Source organism: Vipera ursinii (assembly GCF_947247035.1).
Source record: "Vipera ursinii genome assembly, chromosome: 7".
NCBI lineage: Eukaryota > Metazoa > Chordata > Lepidosauria > Squamata > Viperidae > Vipera > Vipera ursinii.
Window position 1 is genome coordinate 57,056,617 of NC_139521.1, and position 17,929 is coordinate 57,074,545.

Here is a 17,929-nt window from a genome sequence, read left to right on the forward strand (position 1 = left end):
TTTGTCCTTCCTGGGGATCGTTGTTGTGGCCACACCCTCCAAATCAGGATCTAATACAGGGCATGTCCCAAAGAACAACAGCGATCCCCGGGAAGGATGAATCTTCAATGTGCCCTGTGTCAGGCTTTGGGACATGCTAATCTATGTTTGTTCCCACCGAACCGGTAAAGAAACTGTCTTTAAACAGTGATTTAGTAAACCCTAAAACTCCCCCCCTTGGCCACCAGTCTCAGAAAAGGAGATACAGTCTATCATTAAAAGCTTAAAGAGCAATAAAGCCCCAGGTGAGGATTTTTTACCAGCAGAATTATTTAAGAAATTTCCCAATTGGTGGGGCCCTGTATTAGCAGGTCTTTTTACAAACATAAATAACACCTGCCATATGGTAGAAGATGGCAATAGTTGTCCTCATATATAAAAAAGGGAATAAAAAGGATCCTAGTAATTACAGGCCCATCAGCCTGATTGACATTGTAGCAAAAATATATGCTAGGTACCTTTTGAACAGAATTGAAATCTGGGTAGAGGAAAACAATATCCTCACAGAAGAACAAGCAGGTTTTAGACAAAACAGATCTACTATTGATAACTGCTTTGTCTTGAACCATCTAATTGCCAAATATGCCTATAAGAGGAGACCCGTTTGCTGCTTTCATAGATCATACTTCTCTATATGGTAAATAGAGAAGTACTATGGAGTAAATTGACATCTCTTAAAATAGAACCCAGACTCCTGGCTTTGTTTAAAGCCCTTTACACAAGTACCTGTTTGAGGGTATGGTATGGGGTTAATGGGGCCCTGACTAACAGGATTCACACAAATAAAGGGATAAGGCAAGAGTGTATCCTGGCCCCATTATTATTTAATTTATACATCAATGACTTGCCAGGGTTAATGAAGGATACCATGGTACACATGCCAATGATCCTAAATACTTACTGTAACAGTTTGCTTTATGCTGATGATATGATTTTATTATCATACTCACAAGTAGGATTATGTAGGATATTAAGAAGATTCAGCTCTTATTGCCAGGATAACTCCCTAATCATTAGCAAATCTAAATAAAAAATAATGGTGTTTGGAAGAAACCATCAGAGATATAAGTGGCAATTAGATGGTGAAACAATTGAACAGGTTAACACCTTTGTATATTTGGGCGTAACTTTTTCCAAGACTGGATTCTGGGCCTGCCATCATCAACGGAGTACATTTAGAGCAAAAGCCTGTTTGAATTTACTACTCAAACTAAAGAACCATAGTTACCCAGGGTCGGTTACCACAATGCTCTTGTATGGAGCAGAAATTTGGGATCTTTATTCAACCACAGTCCTAGAACAAACACAGTGCCACCATTTGAGATGTATTTTGGGTGTAGATCCAAGAACATCTGCTGCAGCAGTTATAGCTGAATGGGGAATTCATACAATTCAGGCATTATCTACAATTAGAGCTTATAACTACTGGTGCAAAGTTAGTGAAATGGAGACTGATAGACTCCCCATGTTATGCCTACTAGAGCAAATAAAACTACAATCACAAATCTCCTGGATCACCAAACTAACAAATTTTGTCTTCTTGTCTCTTGCATAACAGGAGAACAACCCAAAAAAAAGAGTTGCCCAAAGAATTAAGGATATAGAAGCACAAAATGATATAGCTATCCTGGATAAGGTGGGTAACTTGAAATGGCTCAGTAAATACAAACGTACTTTTTAAGTAGAGAGTTATTTGAAGTTACAACTCCCAAAACATCTTAGGGAGATATTTACACGAGCGAGATTCCAACAGCTTGACACAATGGTCAGATATGGGAGATTTCATGCTATACCATACAATGAGCGTCTCTGCATTTGCGAAGCGGCAGAGGTAGAAGACCTGGCTCACATCCTATTTGACTGTTGCCTATATGAGAGGGTGAGAGACAGGTAACTTGGTCTATATACCAAACGAATGACCCATTGGGATCCCCATATCAAAACAACTTACCTTATGTCTGGCCAGAACTTGAAAATAACATTTAACGTAGCACAGTATTTAAACAAAATGGTTCGGTTGAGATCTGCGTATGTGGGACTGATTGGGGGAGATTGCAAGGGCGACTCCAAAATATAATTTTATCATATTTTATCTATATCTTAAATTATTGTACACTGCTACAATTTCATTTCAGATTGTATTTTATTCCCATTTCATTTTAAATTGTATTTTATTCTAATTCTATTTTAAATTGTATTTTATGAAATTCCATTTTAAATTGCTTTTATCAAATTTTAGTAACAATTTGTTGCTGGAACTTTGCACTTTGATATGGCCCAAGGGCTAATCAATAAAGTCTTAATAGATTAGTAATTATTAGTCTTAATTTTCATATCTGTATATAAAGAGGGAAGAGACTTATCTATAGGCTAAAGATGATCAAATCCACAAACAGGCTACAAAGGTTGAGCACTTCCCACAACTTATCATTGCTCAGCTTTTACTTTCAACAGAGATAAATTATTCATTCTTACCAAAAAATGATGGATACATGGCAAGAGAACTATGTCGGTCAAAGTGAAATAAAGCCCTTCAGCAAATATATGTTCCAGAGGTGGAAGTTCAGATGTCTTTATTTTCCTAATGTGAGATGGTTCCCTGTTGGTAGCAAGTGGCACCTTCTGCAGAGTTAGTTTAGAGAAAGCTGTCCTCAGTTCCAAATCTGCACAAGCAGGTTCCATATTTTCCACAGTCTTATCTTCTTTTGAGGAAACATCAGTGCTTGCTGTCTTGTCAAGCATCTCTTGCTGTTGAACTTTCTGTCTTCTAATTTTGTCATCATTGTGTACTCTTACAGGTTCCCCCAATTTATTTTCAAACTGCAGTATCTCTTTGGGAATAGTCTGAGGCTGATTAGGAGACACTTTTAGAAAGTTTTCAACTGCCAAAGGAATGCTGATCTCACAAAGTCTGGTCCATTCACTAACCTAGAAATAAATAAGGATGACGCAACAGTTAAAAGTGCTGGATTACAACTGGGAATATTCAGTTTCTACCTGACCCTCAACTAAGTAAATTTAATATGTGACTTTGGGGTAGACATTGTCACTCAACCCAACCTGAAAGGTATTACAGGATGAAATGAAGGGAAGGGAAGTGTAAATGAAGGGAAGTGTAAAACCTGAGATCCTGGGAAAAAATACTGGATATATCATTATCATCATCACCACTACCACCACTGACTAGCTGAGGATCAGCATGATTGTTGTTGTGAAGTCGTGTCCGACCCATCGCGACCCTATGGACAACGTTCCTCCAGGCCTTCCTGTCCTCTACCATCTTCTGGAGTCCATTTAAGCTCACGCCTACTGCTTCAATGACTCCATCCAGCCACCTCATTCTCTGTCGTCCCCTTCTTCTATTGCCCTCAACCTTTCCCAGCATTAGGCTCTTCTCCAGTGAGTCCTTCCTTCTCATTAGGTGGCCAAAGTATTTGAGTTTTAGCTTCAGGATCTGGCCTTCTAAAGAGCAGCCAGGGTTGATCTCCTCTAGGACTGACCAGTTTGATCGCCTTGCAGTCTAAGGGACTCGCAGGAGTCTTCTCCAGCACCATAGTTCAAAGGCTTCAATTCTTTGGCGCTCAGCCTTTCTTATGGTCATTAGCATGATAATAACAATCAATTGTAAAATATAAGCATTTTAACAAATTGACTGAAATGGCATACGTAAATTATTTGTTTTTGAAGCTACAGAAATAAATCTCTACTCATACGCACTGGAGCAGATTCCACTGCTACCACTGTATACCTAAAATAACTCCAAGTTTGTATTCATCAAAAAATAGCCTTGCTTTTACTATGCAACAAGCTGGTTTTGAAGCTGAATTAAAATTCATAAGACTTTAAATTCTAGCATTAAATCTAATATTAAAAATAAACAGGACTCCAGGGGATATTCTATTATAGTTTTCTACAGCTTGTTTTAGACATCTATTGGATGTTCTATATAAATATATCTTTTACTTTTATATACCAGAAAGTAGTTTAGAAATATATTTTATCTTGATTGCAAAGCACCTTCTAGATTTCAATAATAAACTCACTTCAGCACAAGCTTTCAAACAGGTCCTTTTAAAGCCCAAGAGTTCCACAATGCCTTTCTTTGATGGATCCGCCTCATAGGTTTTCTGTACTATATACCGCAATACCACAGCAAGCCCTGCACGACAAAATCTTCCATTCTTTTCAACTACAGCAGGTAAACAGCAGCTTTGAACCATCACAGGAATTTCAGATTTTTTGATGAAGCTAATCTCTGGGTACGCTGATAGTATTTTCTCCGTCTGTTGCATATCAGAAGTTATTTCACTTGGGGTTACTAAAAATATCCGGAAGATCTTACAATCACAATATGCCAACAGAAACAAGGATATAGACGTGTGCAGAGGGTAGGTACAGTCTTCATTATGACCGAAATAGTCTAGATATAGGCTGTCTTCGTTTTCGCTTTTCATGTTTTCCTTAAAGCAAGAAATGTAATTTTAAAAAATAAGAGCTAGAGTTATCTATTGACAAATCAATGTACTATAACCTACAATTACAGTCCTTATGGAAAATACATCATTTGGGTTTTTTTAGAATACATAAATAAACTAGAATTGATTCATGCTGTGTATGGACAGCAATCCAATGCCGAGTTCTCTTCTCTGAAATAGTTAGGACTTTTTATTTGTATAACACCTTTACCTTTTGCTGTTCCATCCTTCATATTACTGGTAACTATAAGAATAAAAAAAATGGGTATATTCTTGCACATTTCTAGGAAGGTAGAAAACTCATTATTCAGCAGTGTAGTAACATTTTACAACTTTCAAATGGTAATATTTTAAAACTAGATGGGAACCTTCAAAACAATTTTAGTTTACTAATTCTTACAAAAATGTTATAATGCCATTATAACAAGGCTAGTTACCATTTGCAGAATAAGTTTTAATGTTTAAGATACTTTGAAGTTATCAGCCAACCATACCGCACACTAATAAGGTGTGAGAGGCATCACACCTATGTGTACACATTACTGAAATAGTAATTTATTATATTGTTTATATATTGTAAGAGCATCTCATTCAAGTGCTGTTGGCAATTTTATTATAGATAGGGAATTTACATCACCTGGAGAGAACGACTTATGGCTGTGATACGAACATGGTCAGCCACAAAAACACATGACTGACAGGTATGATTTCTTAGTCCTAAGGGTGTTCTTTAAATTGAGATTATGATCTGAAAAAATGCTGAGTAGTACTTCACAATTTTTATAAGAGTAAAATAAGAGGAAGGAGGCGTTTTTAGAAATAAAGAATAGAATGGAAATTATTTACCAGAACTTCATGTCAAATTTATAGCAGCTTGCTATAATTAAAATATCAATAGTACATTATTTTAAAAATAAAATTGTCTAGAAGGAAATCACTGGTTTTAGAAGGGATATTTGCAGACATACTGAAGTCAAGGAACAAAGCTTATCTACAATACATAACTGCCTTTAAACATTGCTCATAAAACATTCTTTAATTGTTTTTCAGAACTTCTACATGATATTGAGGTTACAATTCTAAGTACTTCGAATCCCAATAAATGTTACAGCATTTATTCATGAATAAATATGCCCAGAACTGTACAGATGAATAGCAACCCAAAGTACTTTTTAGAGTAATTACACTAAATCAATGGGATACACTTTCAATGAAACAATGTAATACATAGGTACATGTTCTTAAAGCAGGACCCCATTATTGAATAGAATACTGTAAGCAAGGGATTCAGACTTAATTAGCAATATCAACACTAACCAGTTTCCACAAATATATCTTGAACCACAGTTCCAGCATTTTCATTACTAGTTCTTCCTTTTTTTACTTAATATTGCATGAACTATGCAATTACAGTTTCTTCCCATTAAGCCTAGGGATATGATCATGTTACATCTATAACTACAGCCTCAGCTTTCAGATGGTCTTTTACAGCTAATGCATTAATTCCAGATTTCATAGTTAGCTGAAGAAGCTCTCTACACTACTTTTAAACGCCTTTTGCAGAAACAAAGAGGTGAAAATCTCAATTAAAAGGATGCCCAAGGCAACTACATTATTCCTTATTTACAGATGGGTTCCAACAATTAAGAGGTCCCTTCAGTGGAGAAAAAAAAATATTAAGAGAATACAAGAAAACATCAGAAAGATGTTGTTGTTTTTTTGCCTTCATGTCATTTTACTAGATTTGATTCCTTGTGATTAACTGCAATTCCGATTCTTCAATTACATAGTAGATATTCTGTTTGCATTCCTTTCCCTTCTCCTATAAACGTAGCAGGCGGAATTGCACAAAAATTATACAATTTTTTACTCCGCTGGCATTGTACCAAGCTGACTGGTCAGCAACTGTTTTTCCAAGAAAGCGAGAAAGGAAGCACATCTAGATAAACTGTAATCTCAGAACAATTGTTGAAACAAACGTGAACCGAATACGCGCCGCGCATCCCTTACCGCAGGGGTCTTCAAACGTGGCCCTTTTATGACTTGTGGACTTCAACTCCCAGAATTCCTCAGCCAGCAAAGCTGGCTGAGGAATTCTGGGAGTTGAAGTCCACAAGTCATAAAAGGGCCAAGTTTGAAGACCCCTGCCTTACCGAATGGCTTCTTGTCCCCCGAAGCTCCACCCCTTCCTCCGCTTTGTCCGGGTTGGAGATCACCGCTTCCGGCGCCAGGCCGAGGAAGAGCGGCCGAGCGGTATCGGCTGGAAGCTTCCCAAAGCGGTAACCTGCCGAGGGTTGGGCGCGATTTTGGCGAGAAAGAGAGGACGGCCTGCCTTACGGGGTTTCGGTGCGCCAGAGCGAAGCCTGAGGCGTTGGGGGCTTAGGAGTAACCGCGGGCGGCGAAAGGGCGCGAAGGCTCGGTCCGCTTCTGCGATCGCTGCCCCTCCCTTGTTATGAATGAAGATGGTTCTTTTTAGTACTGTTGTGTAATAAACTTGGCAGCAGAAAGGCAAGGGAAAACGTCCCTTTTTTTGGAGAATGATAGGTGTCTGGAAATAAACCCATGTTAGTTTGGCCCACCCTCTTGTCTGAGGCAGAACCGTGGTCCTTTTGTGGTTTGTTTAGCATCCTGTGTCAATCCAGCCCGTTGTTTTTTTAGTCAGCATTTCTGCCTTGGCACAAGAGGAGAGTCCAGACCAGCTTTCAAAATGTATTAAGGTTAATTAGGCCAGGAATCGGCAAAGGGGAAAGAAATTTTTCCCAGGTAGATGTCATTATTATAAAATGATAAATGATAAGATTTCTATTATGAAATCTTATATGATGGTGAGATTAGCAAAAAGTAAAGGTAAAAGGTAAAGGTTCCCCTGCACACGCGTGCTAGTCGTTTCCGACTCTAGGGGCCGGTGCTCATCTCCGTTTCAAAGCCGAAGAGCCAGCGCTTGTCCGAGGACGTCTCCGTGGTCATGTGGCCGGCATGACTAGGCGCCAAAGGCGCATGGAACGCTGTTACCTTCCCACCGTAGTGGTCCCTGTTTTTCTACTTGCATTTTTACGTGCTTTCGAACTGCTAGGTTGGCAGAAGCTGGGACGAGTAACAGGCGCTCAACTCTGTTACGCGGCGCTCAGGATTCGACCCGCCAAACTGCCGACCTTCTGATTGACAAGCTCAGCGTCCTAACCCACTGAGCCACCGAGTCCAAAGTACAAATAGATAAAGTGACTGCAGTTGCATCAGATTGTAACATTTGACAGATCATCAGCAATCTTGCCTTTCAGAGTTCAGAACAACTCAGTCGTATTTCAGCCATTCTGTAATTGAGACTTTTAAAAGGCTTAATAAGTGTTCAGATTCTGTGGCAGCTCTCTCATCACCCCAAGTACAGATGTAAGATAAAATGCATAGAAAGTGAATTTTGTAGATGGCAAGACCAAGTGTATTATATGCGTATTTCACACTGATGAATGCATTATTATAGTCTGCTGTTGCTGACTATAACTTCCAGATGAGCCTTAACTGAGGCTATCCTAGATTCTGAAATTAACAGTGGGTTTCTTAAATTGATGCAATCAGAAATTGTATATGAACTGAAGAATTAATTGCTTGCATTCATTTAAGCTGTAAAAAGTAAAGTAATGGAAGAAACCTGCATTTCTTCAAACAATCTGGAATGATTTCACCAGTGCAACTATTTCCAAACCCTGTTAAAAACATGTGAGATCTGAAGGCCGAATGCATACTTAAAATTGACATTTTCCTTTCTTTTTAATTAAAGATTCTACCATGGCTGCTACTGTGAATTTGGAACTTGACCCTGTATTCTTGAAAGCTCTGGGCTTCTTGCATTCAAAGAGCAAAGATTCTGCTGAAAAGTTAAAAGCACTTCTTGATGAATCTTTGTCTAGGGGAATTGATTCATGTTATCGTCCACAACAAAAGGTACTGAAATTGATGAAAAAAATATATTTGTTGTCTCACATGGCATATTGTGTAACAATAAATGAGACCCATTTTGATTTAGAAGACTAGAAACAGGAGACTGTTGGTTCTCGTGCTACTTTAAACACAAAGCTAGTTAGATGACTTTGAGCCAGTCATATAGTCTCAGCTGTAGGAAGGAGGAAATGGCAAACCATTTTTGAAAATCCTCCCAAGAAAACTGCAGACTAGTCCAGCAAGTCTCCAGGAATCAATATTGATTCAAAGATAGATAAAAAATGTACCCTGTCCGATGCCATGTATTCTTATCTTACCGACCCTATTCAAAATATACTGTGCCCATATTAAAGGACCTGGTTTAAGACAAATTCTGGGAGGAAAACTATGATAGGTCTATTTGTTGCCTATTTCAGAAATAGATCGGGTTTACATATGACATTAGTCCAGGGGTAGGCAACCTCGGCTCTTTTATGACTCATGGACTTCAACTCTCAGAATTCCTGAGCCTGTTGGCTGACTCAGAATTCCTGAGCCTGTTAGCTGACTCAGGAATTCTGGGAGTTGAAGTCCATGAGTTATAAAAGAGCCGAGGTTGCCTACCCCTGCACTAGTCCATCAAATGTTTTTTTTTATTTTGATTTGGCAAGTTCTGTGAATCTAGCCATTTTAATTTATTCATAAGAATCCGTGTATTTTATGAGTTTTACTCATAATATTTACTCCAGTTTTACTCTTAATGTAATATTTTGTGCATTTTTTAGGAAGTAGATCAGCCCAAAGTATCCATTCCAAAACCAGTTTCTGTTAAGACCACTCCTAGCCTCACTACAAGTAACAATAATGGGAAACCAACAGTAGTTGAAAAGGTGAAAAAAGAGGTGGAAAAGAGAATTGTGGATAAGGTAAGTTTCTTTGTACATTTTGAACATTACACCAATTCCTAATTTAATAACCGACTTCCGGTTCAGCAATCAGATTGTAAGCAGAATGGTTGCTAAGTAAACAGAGAGAGAGAGAAAAAAAATGCTATAAAAATCACTGGTTGCTGCCTCACGTAAAGTGTTCTCACACAATTATGCCAGCATTACTCTCATTCTGTTGTTAGGCACCCAAAATGAGCTCATTGCCAGAAAATGAATTTTTTATTACCATTGTATTTGCAAATGGTCACTAAATGCTAAACAAGAAGTGGGTGTATTAGGGAAAGAGGTTCTGATAAAGTTACATATTTTTTAAAAAAATGCTAGCTTTTAATCTGAGGATTTCAAACACACAAATCATGCACATTTGCCACAAAAAATCCATAAAAGCACCTCAGTGAGCCAAAATATATAATTGCAAATGCTGTGCACCTAGAATCCTGTTCCATGACATCACTGATGGACTGTCTCTATTTCACAACCTGGAAGTCCCACCTATAAGATACGTGCTATGACATGAAAAAGGCTGAAAACTACTGTTTTAAATACATATTTTGTTTTGCAAACTATGTCTTTGCCAAATGTTACATAACAAAAGTTAATTTATTTCAGAAGTATAAAATGTGCTTTCCTCTTCCAGTCATTTAATTTTTAAAGGGCACTCTTTTCTTTTCTACAAGTTACTTCGTTGCTTTTCAATGATTAGGAGAACATGTTTCATTACTCAAACTATGTTTATTTAGTCTTCCCTTGCAATGTCACTTTGTTATTTTAACAGCATACTTTCAGCTTAATACAAGACTAATTAAACTAGTTTGTCTGAGTTGGTAATTCCTTAATTGGGGTATTGTTGGTATTCTAATCTCTGCTTATCAGGGTGTTGCTGGTGAAAAGCTGTTGTGGTCTTCTTAGCTTTTTGATTGCCCCTTTTGAATGATGTGTAGATGTTTTTTTATCTCTGTGTGCCTGTTGATGGCTGATTTGTCAGTGTCAGGCCTCCAGGAAATCTCTTGTATTTTACACATAGTGGCTGTTGCAATCCTTATACGGTATATATTGTAAATGACTTTTTTTCCTGGGGCTACTGGGTTTTGTTTCAAAGGTAACTATTATTAGCATGCACATGTGTCTTCAGTTTCCTTATTGGGTGAGGGGTGGCATATAATAAATAAAAATAAATAATTGTGCTCTTTTGTTCCTTTGTTATCAGCAGCTTTTTTAAGCTTATGTAGCATATTCTTCCTTCCCCTAAACAGAGATAATTACTTGGGGCAAATATGTAACAGAATATATTAAATATTTATTTGCTCAGAGTTTACATTTTGTTTGTTATGTGAATATCTGTTAGATAAAAGTGGAAATCAGTGAAGGAATTGACATTGCAAAAAAACCAAGACTAGAAAAGCCAGAAGCTCACACTTCATCAATCACAGTGCAGTCAAGCAAGGATTTGGCCATGGCAGACCTTTCTAGTTTTGAAGAAACTAGTGCTGATGATTTTGCAATGGAGATGGGTCTAGCCTGTGTTGTTTGCAGGTAAGTTTTTTATTTAATATTTATAGCATACATGAAGACCACAATTAAATATTTTGATATTAGTTGTAAATGGAATCTTTTGCCTAAATAGAGATCTTGACTCCTTAAATAATTCTCATAAGTTGTGAGATATAAATACTTTTGGTTTCTCATACATCATGTGTATCTAAAGCATACCTGTTAGAAGATGTTACATTCCATGTCAGTGAGATTATAAATACAAAATTGATGGAATCATCATTGGACGGAACCATATAAGGCCACTGAGTCCAAATCCTAGCGAGGCACAGGAATACAAATTAAAGCATTCCACACATCCATCATCAAGTATTTGGTCTACCAACCAAAGCCTTGGCTCATGTTCCTAAGACCAATTACTACAGAATAAAAACTGCTTACTTCTCAGTAAAAGCTAAGTAGAATCACATATCCTGGGATATTTTTTTGCCTTAATTTGGTTTTTGTAGCAGCAAAATGTTCCCAAATCCATCTATACAGTATGTTCACTCTTAATTTTCCTATTAAATTAAAAAAAATCTTTTTACCTAGCCTTCTGCAAATAGTTTCTATGGATACATATGTATCTGTCCAATGGGGATACATATAAAAGCAACTTAGCAATTAAGTAACCTGATTTGTTATCTAAAAATAATAGCCATTAGGGAAATAGTGTTTTGCTAATGTCGTTAAGGTATATTTTCATTCATATATAGGATTAATATTGTAACTTAAATGTTTCCAGTAGAATAAAATTTAATGCATATAATTTTCCTACTAATCTACAGCCTTATCTGATGTAGTCTTACTCTTATGACTTGAAGGCCTAACTTTTCCTCTGATTCAGTAGCTATCTTCTATTTATGTTTACTGTTTAAGTTGAAGGAATATGATTTGAACAATGTCATTGCACAATATTTTAATGCTGTATTTGTACTACATTTCATATTATTTAAATACTTTAACGGGTCAGCAACTTTCTTACTTTGATTTCCTTAACATGATTCTAGACTCAACAATTTTCATATAAATTTGTCTTGCTGTGGTTCTCTGTGCTTTTTTCTGTTATATCAGGTGTAGATATTTTGATGTCCAAAAACATACTTGATTTTTCATAATTTATCATTTAGAATTCCCAATTAAATATATGCTGCAATTGGGATTTATTTCCTTTTTGGATTAATCGGGAATTGGAAGAGAGGTCACCTTGCTTTTGTTGACCTTCGGTCATTGACCATTCTGGCTGAAACTACTGGAATTGCAGGTCTGCAACATTTAGAGAGCAGCAACTTTTTATACATCTGCTTTGAGTTAAAACCTTTGGCTCATGATTTTGTTGACAATTTTGGTCTGTTTTGGTTTGCATGTAACTAAGATAGGAAGAGAAGAGCATATCTTCCCTCTTATCTACCAGGAACGCTGCCTCATGTAATATATTCCCATGCAGCTTTCATATATGCTTAAGGTGATGGCACCCAGAGTCATTTTCAACCACAAGATAGGTGGCATATAAATTAAAATTCTAAAATAGCATAATAAATTTTGGTACCGGTAACTATAATGTTGCTTCGACCTGTAAACATTAGATTATATGCTGACAGGCAATAATCATTACACCCATTGATAAACGTATGGTAGACCTTTGGTTGAAAGAACCAGGCCTAAGCTTGCAGGTTTGTTAGGTGGAATTGGAAAGCCCTAATTTGGCTTCCATTGCTCACCCTGTGCATATCTGTCCATCTTTTCCAGTTTCACACTGTTGTGATTTTGTAGCTCCTCCTAATTCTCTACAGCTAAAGATACAGAATCATAGGGCTGGAAGAGGTCTTCTAATCAAACCCTCTGCCCGAGGCAGGAGCTCTTATTGCATCCCAGACAAATGGCTGTCCAATCTTGAAGACCTCCAGTGATGGAGGACCCACAACTCCAGGAGGCAAGCAGTTCCATTGATCAATTGTTCTCACTGTCTGGAAATGTCTCCTTAGATCCAGGTCGGATCTTTCTTTAAAACAAGCTTCTACCCCTTACTTCTTGTCCTGCCCTCGGGTGCTTGGGAGAATAAGTCGACCCCCTTCTCCCTGTGACAGTTCCTCAAGTACCAAGACAGCTCTCCCATCACACCTATTGCTTCTCTTGGTTAGACTAGACATGCCCAGTTCCCTTAACTATCATCATATAGTTTAACCTCTAGACCTCTTATCATACTTTTGCTTTTCTCTGCACTCTTTCTAGGGTCTCAGCATCTTTTTTGTATTGTGGCAACCAGAACTGGTGGCTGTATTCCAAGTATGGTCTCCCTAGTGCTGTATAGAGCAGCGCTATCACATTTCGTGATCTTGGTGCTATCTCTCCATAGAGACGAATTTGTAAAACGATGTTTCACGAGATTGTTTGAAGTAAATATGTTTAATTGACTACTTTGTGTTTTATAGACAAATAACAGTGACTTCTGGAAATCCATTAGTGGAGTGCCAGGAATGTCATAACCTCTACCACCAAGACTGCCACAAACCTCAAGTGACGGACAAGGAAATGAATGATCCACGGGTAGTGTGGTATTGTGCCAGATGTACCAGGCAAATTAAAAAAATGGTAAGTTTTTTTTCTATGTCTGTGAGGAAATATTGATTTATTTAAGGAAGAGATTCCTTAACTGACTAGAAAAAAGAAGATTAGAAAGAAGAATAGCTTGCTTTTAATAAATTCGGTTGACAGCAACAGGGTTCTTTTTTCCTAATGTTGTTTTATTATAAAATAAAAAAATATCCTTCAAATGTTTTGAAATATGCTGTTTTGTTTTTAAGCTGATGTTGTTTTGATTTTAATAGTTTAATACAGCCTTTATAAGAATAGTTACAGCAATAATATTTTTTAAAAAATAATTAGTGATAATTACACTGGAAAAACAATTCAGCTCAAAAAGTTTGTGCTAAATCTGATTCACCAACCCATGTTCTTAAACCCATTAGTGATGATCACTTCATAAACTACTTTAATAAAAGCCTGACTTTTATTGGATCAGGTTCAGAATATTTAAATCTCATAAAAAATGAGGTACTTTCCTATATTGATTTTCCAGGAAAAAAAGGCTTTATTTTCACGTAAACTGTTATTGATTTCACATGTAAAATTTATTATACCTGTATTGGTAAAATTGAGATAGAAGGAGAACTTTTTTATTATTAGAAAAAAGACAGAATAACTTTTTTAAAAATCAAAATATGAGAAAAATTTTCAAAGGAGAGATGAACTCTTGTACCTTCATTTGCAATAATATTTTTAATAAGGTCTAGCTTTTTTAAAGCATAAAATAATTTCCCCTGTCCTCCAACCATCATATTCTACCAGCTAATAAACTACTGTTAATTATGTGTTTTTTACAAGGCCTATATAGGTGTCTTTGGAATTAATAGTTTAAAAATCATGTATACCATAGGTTCATATTCCACTTTGTCTTGTGTTTTATCACATAGTAACTTTTGCCTATTGTGTAGTCAGCATAATATGTAAATTTAATTGAGTCTATCCTAATTTTAGTTTTGAGTATTTTTACATTTCCATTTCCTTTGCCATTTTGTCAAATTAATTGATGGAATTTTATTAAAATTTAAATATTTATTTTCATACATGTAAATTTAAATATGTACATTAGATATATAAATTAGCAACTGCCTAGTTCAGGGGTAGGCAACCTCGGCTCTTTTATGACTCACGGACTTCAACTCCCTGGCTCAGGAATTCTGGGAGTTGAAGTCCGTGAGTCATAAAAGAGCCAAGATTGCCTACCCCTGTTCTAGTGGTTAAGGCACTAGGCTAGAAATGCCTTCTAGCTTGAATGCTGGCTGGGTGACTTTCTTCTCTTCCCATGTCAGACTTGGACAACAAGTTGATTGGTAAATTCCTGTCACAACAAATGGATCAACGACTTGATTGGTACAGAAAAAAAATGGACCTTGCACTTTGGGGAAATTTCTAGGAAGAAAAAAAAATACAGTAGTAGTACATTAGGTTGTTGTATAAGATCTCCTGCACACCTCTTTAAGTTCCTTTATTGTGATTTGTCAATGTTACCTACTGGAAAGCTTAGTAGATACAGGTAGTACTGTTAAAGCAGAAAGCTATTTTTTCATATATTCAATATGTAATTTACACAGGCTCAGAAAACACAGAAGCCTTCCCAGAAGCCAGCTCCTGCTGTAGTGTCAGTAGCTCCAGCTGTGAAAGATCCATTAATAAAGAAACCAGAAATTAAGCTAAAATTGGAGACTACACCAGCCTTCCTAGCATTTAAGAGGACAGAGGTCAAGGTACTGTGCAGAGTGTACTGTGAAATATTGATTGATTGATTGAATTTATAGGCGTGTTTTTAGTTTAATTTTGTTTTGTTTTTCTAACAGGCAGTATTTTGTTTTACTAACATTCCTAACCTCATAATATCATCGTCCACTTACGCTTAGAGTTCCGTATTAAATATTTTTATTCTTAATTTTGTTCCATTTTGTTAGTGATTTTGAATAAATTACATAATTTAACATCAATACAATAATATTTAATAAAATTTTGTATTTCATTTTAAAAACAGAATGCTGCAGGTTGTTTTCAGGAATATCTATATTCATTTCTAGATTTAGATAGGATATAATATAATGTTATCTCTGTAAGTTTGTAATTGTTCTTTCTTTTCATTCATATTAAAGTGAGACAATTACTGGGAAATCACATTTTTATACCTAAAAGTTGTATAAAGTAAAATAACAGTTTTAACAGTAAAAATATTAAAATGTTATATTTGTCTTTTACTGCACTATTACTTACCAAGTGAAGGAAAGCAAAAATTACCAAAGGAAATAACTAACAAAGTTTGTGGTAAAATTACAGGTAGTTATGACCATTTAATGATGGTTTGAAATTATGATCGCCTTCAAAAAAGTGACTTACGGCCTATCCTCAAAGTTAGAACCATTGCTCCTCCCCCATCAGACAAGCAAAATAAAATGGAGAAGCTGGATTTGTTTAATAACCACATGATTAACTTAATAACCATGTGACTAACAATGACAATGTTAAAAATAATAGTAAAATTAGATCCAGTTGTGATGACTTAGTTAATCACTGCATCACTTAGCAACTAAATTCAATTCCCAATTGTGGTTGTAAGTTAAGGATTACTTCTATTTGCTTCTGCTATTGCAATTTAGGAAGCTTCTAGACAAATTCCGGGGCCATGGCCCTTCAGGTTTCCTGAAAGTTAGGAAATGTCATGGGCCTTGATTACCAGCTGCAAAAAATGCAGAACCAAAATTAACGTGTTACTTTAGGTAAAAAAAAAAAAGAAAGTGATAGTATTTTAAACCAATTAACATGCAGGACACATAGTTGAATTTTCTATGCGTTCTTTTATATTTGTAATAGATAAGAGAATTCTGAATCAGTTTGGTAGGATTCTGCCCTTCTAATCAGAGTTAAAAAGCACAATCCATCTTTTCAACTTGTGCCATTCAGAAAACACTGCTTGCCTTCATGCCAGTCCTAATAATTTTAATGAGGCTTATACAGCACCATTTGTGGTTGACTGTATCAAACAATTGAATATAACTGTGATGGAAACCTATAAATATACTATGGAAATCTGCATAGTATTGAAACCTATACATGTACTATTAATGTGCCCTATTGCATCTAAATGTCTAAACCACTGCTATTTTTGTCTCAATAACTACAAATTATATTTCTGAGATCCATTATTTATTTTCATGTTAAAAATAATTCTTGATTAAAAAAAACCTTAGGTATGGATCATTGAGCTATTGCAGGCATGTCAAACTGCTGGCCCACGGGCCAGATGCATCATGACAAAGCCGCACCCACCCCATTGCAATGGGGAAAAAGTCGCGATACGTATTGCGACATCACGAGTTTGACATGTCTGAGCTATTGTAAAGTATACATACAAGAAAAAAAAATTGAAGCTATGGTGGTGGTTGGCCTGGAACATTAAAAGATATTGAGGTGCTTATTTTTGTAGTCTGAGCCTTTGAATAAATAATAGAGTCCACTGATTTTTTCGTCTAATAATGATAGGAAGGTAAATGTTTAGTCCTTTTGCTTTGCATGTTGATCTCTGCTCAATTGCATGTTAGGTTACACTTGTTTCTATTTGATTTTAGACTTCAGCAACAATTTCAGGGAACTCCGCCACTGCCAGTGTTTCCTCCTCCTCAAACAGTGGCCTTACTGGATGGGCAGCTTTTGCAGCAAAAACATCTTCTGCAGGCCCGTCAACAGCTAAGATGGGGTCTGCCACCCAGAGTACCGGTGGGAAGCCCGTCCCTGGCTCAAACAATCAGAAACCCACCGGTTTGTCAGGGCTGGCCACAACCAAAGGGGTAGGGTCAAAAATAATATCAGCTAGTAGCACAAGCCCTGGCCAGTTGAAGCCATTACCACCTCTGACATTGGGGAAAATGGGTCTCTCTCGTTCTGTCAGCAGTGACAATGTAAGCAAAATAGGCCTCCCTAATGCAAGCAGTTCAACCCCAGGTAACAGCCCAACTATTGGTGGAAATGGCAACAGTGTGGCAGCAGGGAGCAACGGGAGCAGCACTAGCAAGTCAAGTACAGAATCGGGCAATCAGTCCCCGTCGCTGAAAGGCCCAACTTCACAAGAATCACAGCTCAATGCTATGAAGAGGTTACAGATGGTCAAAAAGAAAGCAGCTCAGAAGAAGCTAAAAAAATGATAGGTCTATTTTTTAAAAAAAAAAATAGATAATGCTATCAATAGTTTAGTCTGCAAAGTGCAAACATGTCGTTCAACTCTAGCCAAATACAGTAAAATCAGTGATCTATAAATTACTGTTGTGTTTTCATTTGACACTGTATGTATTCACAGGAATTCACATATGTGCTGTCTGCTCCATCCTTGACATTTACTGGCAAGACCATGTCTTATTTTACAATTTATATTCTATCTTTTAAGTTACACATCTTTCCAAAGAATAGCTCGCATACTGTATATACAAT

The 17,929-nt window shown here is 36.7% G+C and overlaps 2 protein-coding genes across 5 annotated transcripts in view; one reads left to right on the forward strand and one right to left on the reverse strand.

Annotated features, from left to right (window-relative positions):
- Window positions 1-6,678, reverse strand: part of GSTCD (glutathione S-transferase C-terminal domain containing) — a 43,353-nt gene extending 36,675 nt beyond the window's left edge. For both annotated transcript variants that reach the window (XR_014493006.1, XM_083367093.1), the window contains exons 1-3: window positions 5,832-6,678; window positions 4,083-4,499; window positions 2,515-2,967 (exon numbers count right to left, since the gene is read on the reverse strand). Coding sequence is in view for 1 of the 2 variants with exons in the window: in XM_083367093.1 (XP_083223219.1) it covers window positions 2,515-2,967; window positions 4,083-4,499; window positions 5,832-5,876 (915 nt within the window). In the remaining variant the exon portion in view is untranslated. The remainder of the gene's footprint in view (window positions 1-2,514; window positions 2,968-4,082; window positions 4,500-5,831) is intronic.
- A 46-nt stretch (window positions 6,679-6,724) lies between these two features.
- Window positions 6,725-17,758, forward strand: INTS12 (integrator complex subunit 12). Of its 3 annotated transcripts, none has more exons than XM_083367098.1 (7): window positions 6,725-6,793; window positions 8,290-8,453; window positions 9,215-9,355; window positions 10,722-10,909; window positions 13,339-13,498; window positions 15,061-15,213; window positions 17,074-17,758. In XM_083367098.1, exons 2-7 carry the CDS (start codon window positions 8,298-8,300, stop codon window positions 17,644-17,646), a joined length of 1,371 nt encoding a protein of 456 aa, XP_083223224.1. In that variant the 5' UTR covers window positions 6,725-6,793; window positions 8,290-8,297; the 3' UTR covers window positions 17,647-17,758. The 3 variants fall into 3 exon arrangements, with proteins under 3 accessions (XP_083223224.1, XP_083223225.1, XP_083223226.1); XM_083367099.1 differs by having other exon boundaries at window positions 6,748-7,022; XM_083367100.1 differs by having other exon boundaries at window positions 6,775-6,860.
- The last annotated feature ends 171 nt before the right edge of the window (window positions 17,759-17,929 follow it).

What these genes read in the sequence shown, in the direction of transcription:
- INTS12 (XM_083367098.1), top strand. Translation starts at nt 8,298, where the DNA reads ATGGCTGCTACTGTGAATTTGGAACTTGACCCTGTATTCTTGAAAGCT. An exon ending in AAAAGAGAATTGTGGATAAG is followed by an intron (nt 9,356 to 10,721) that starts GTAAGTTTCTTT and finishes AATATCTGTTAG; the next exon opens with ATAAAAGTGGAAATCAGTGA. An exon ending in CTAGCCTGTGTTGTTTGCAG is followed by an intron (nt 10,910 to 13,338) that starts GTAAGTTTTTTA and finishes TGTGTTTTATAG; the next exon opens with ACAAATAACAGTGACTTCTG.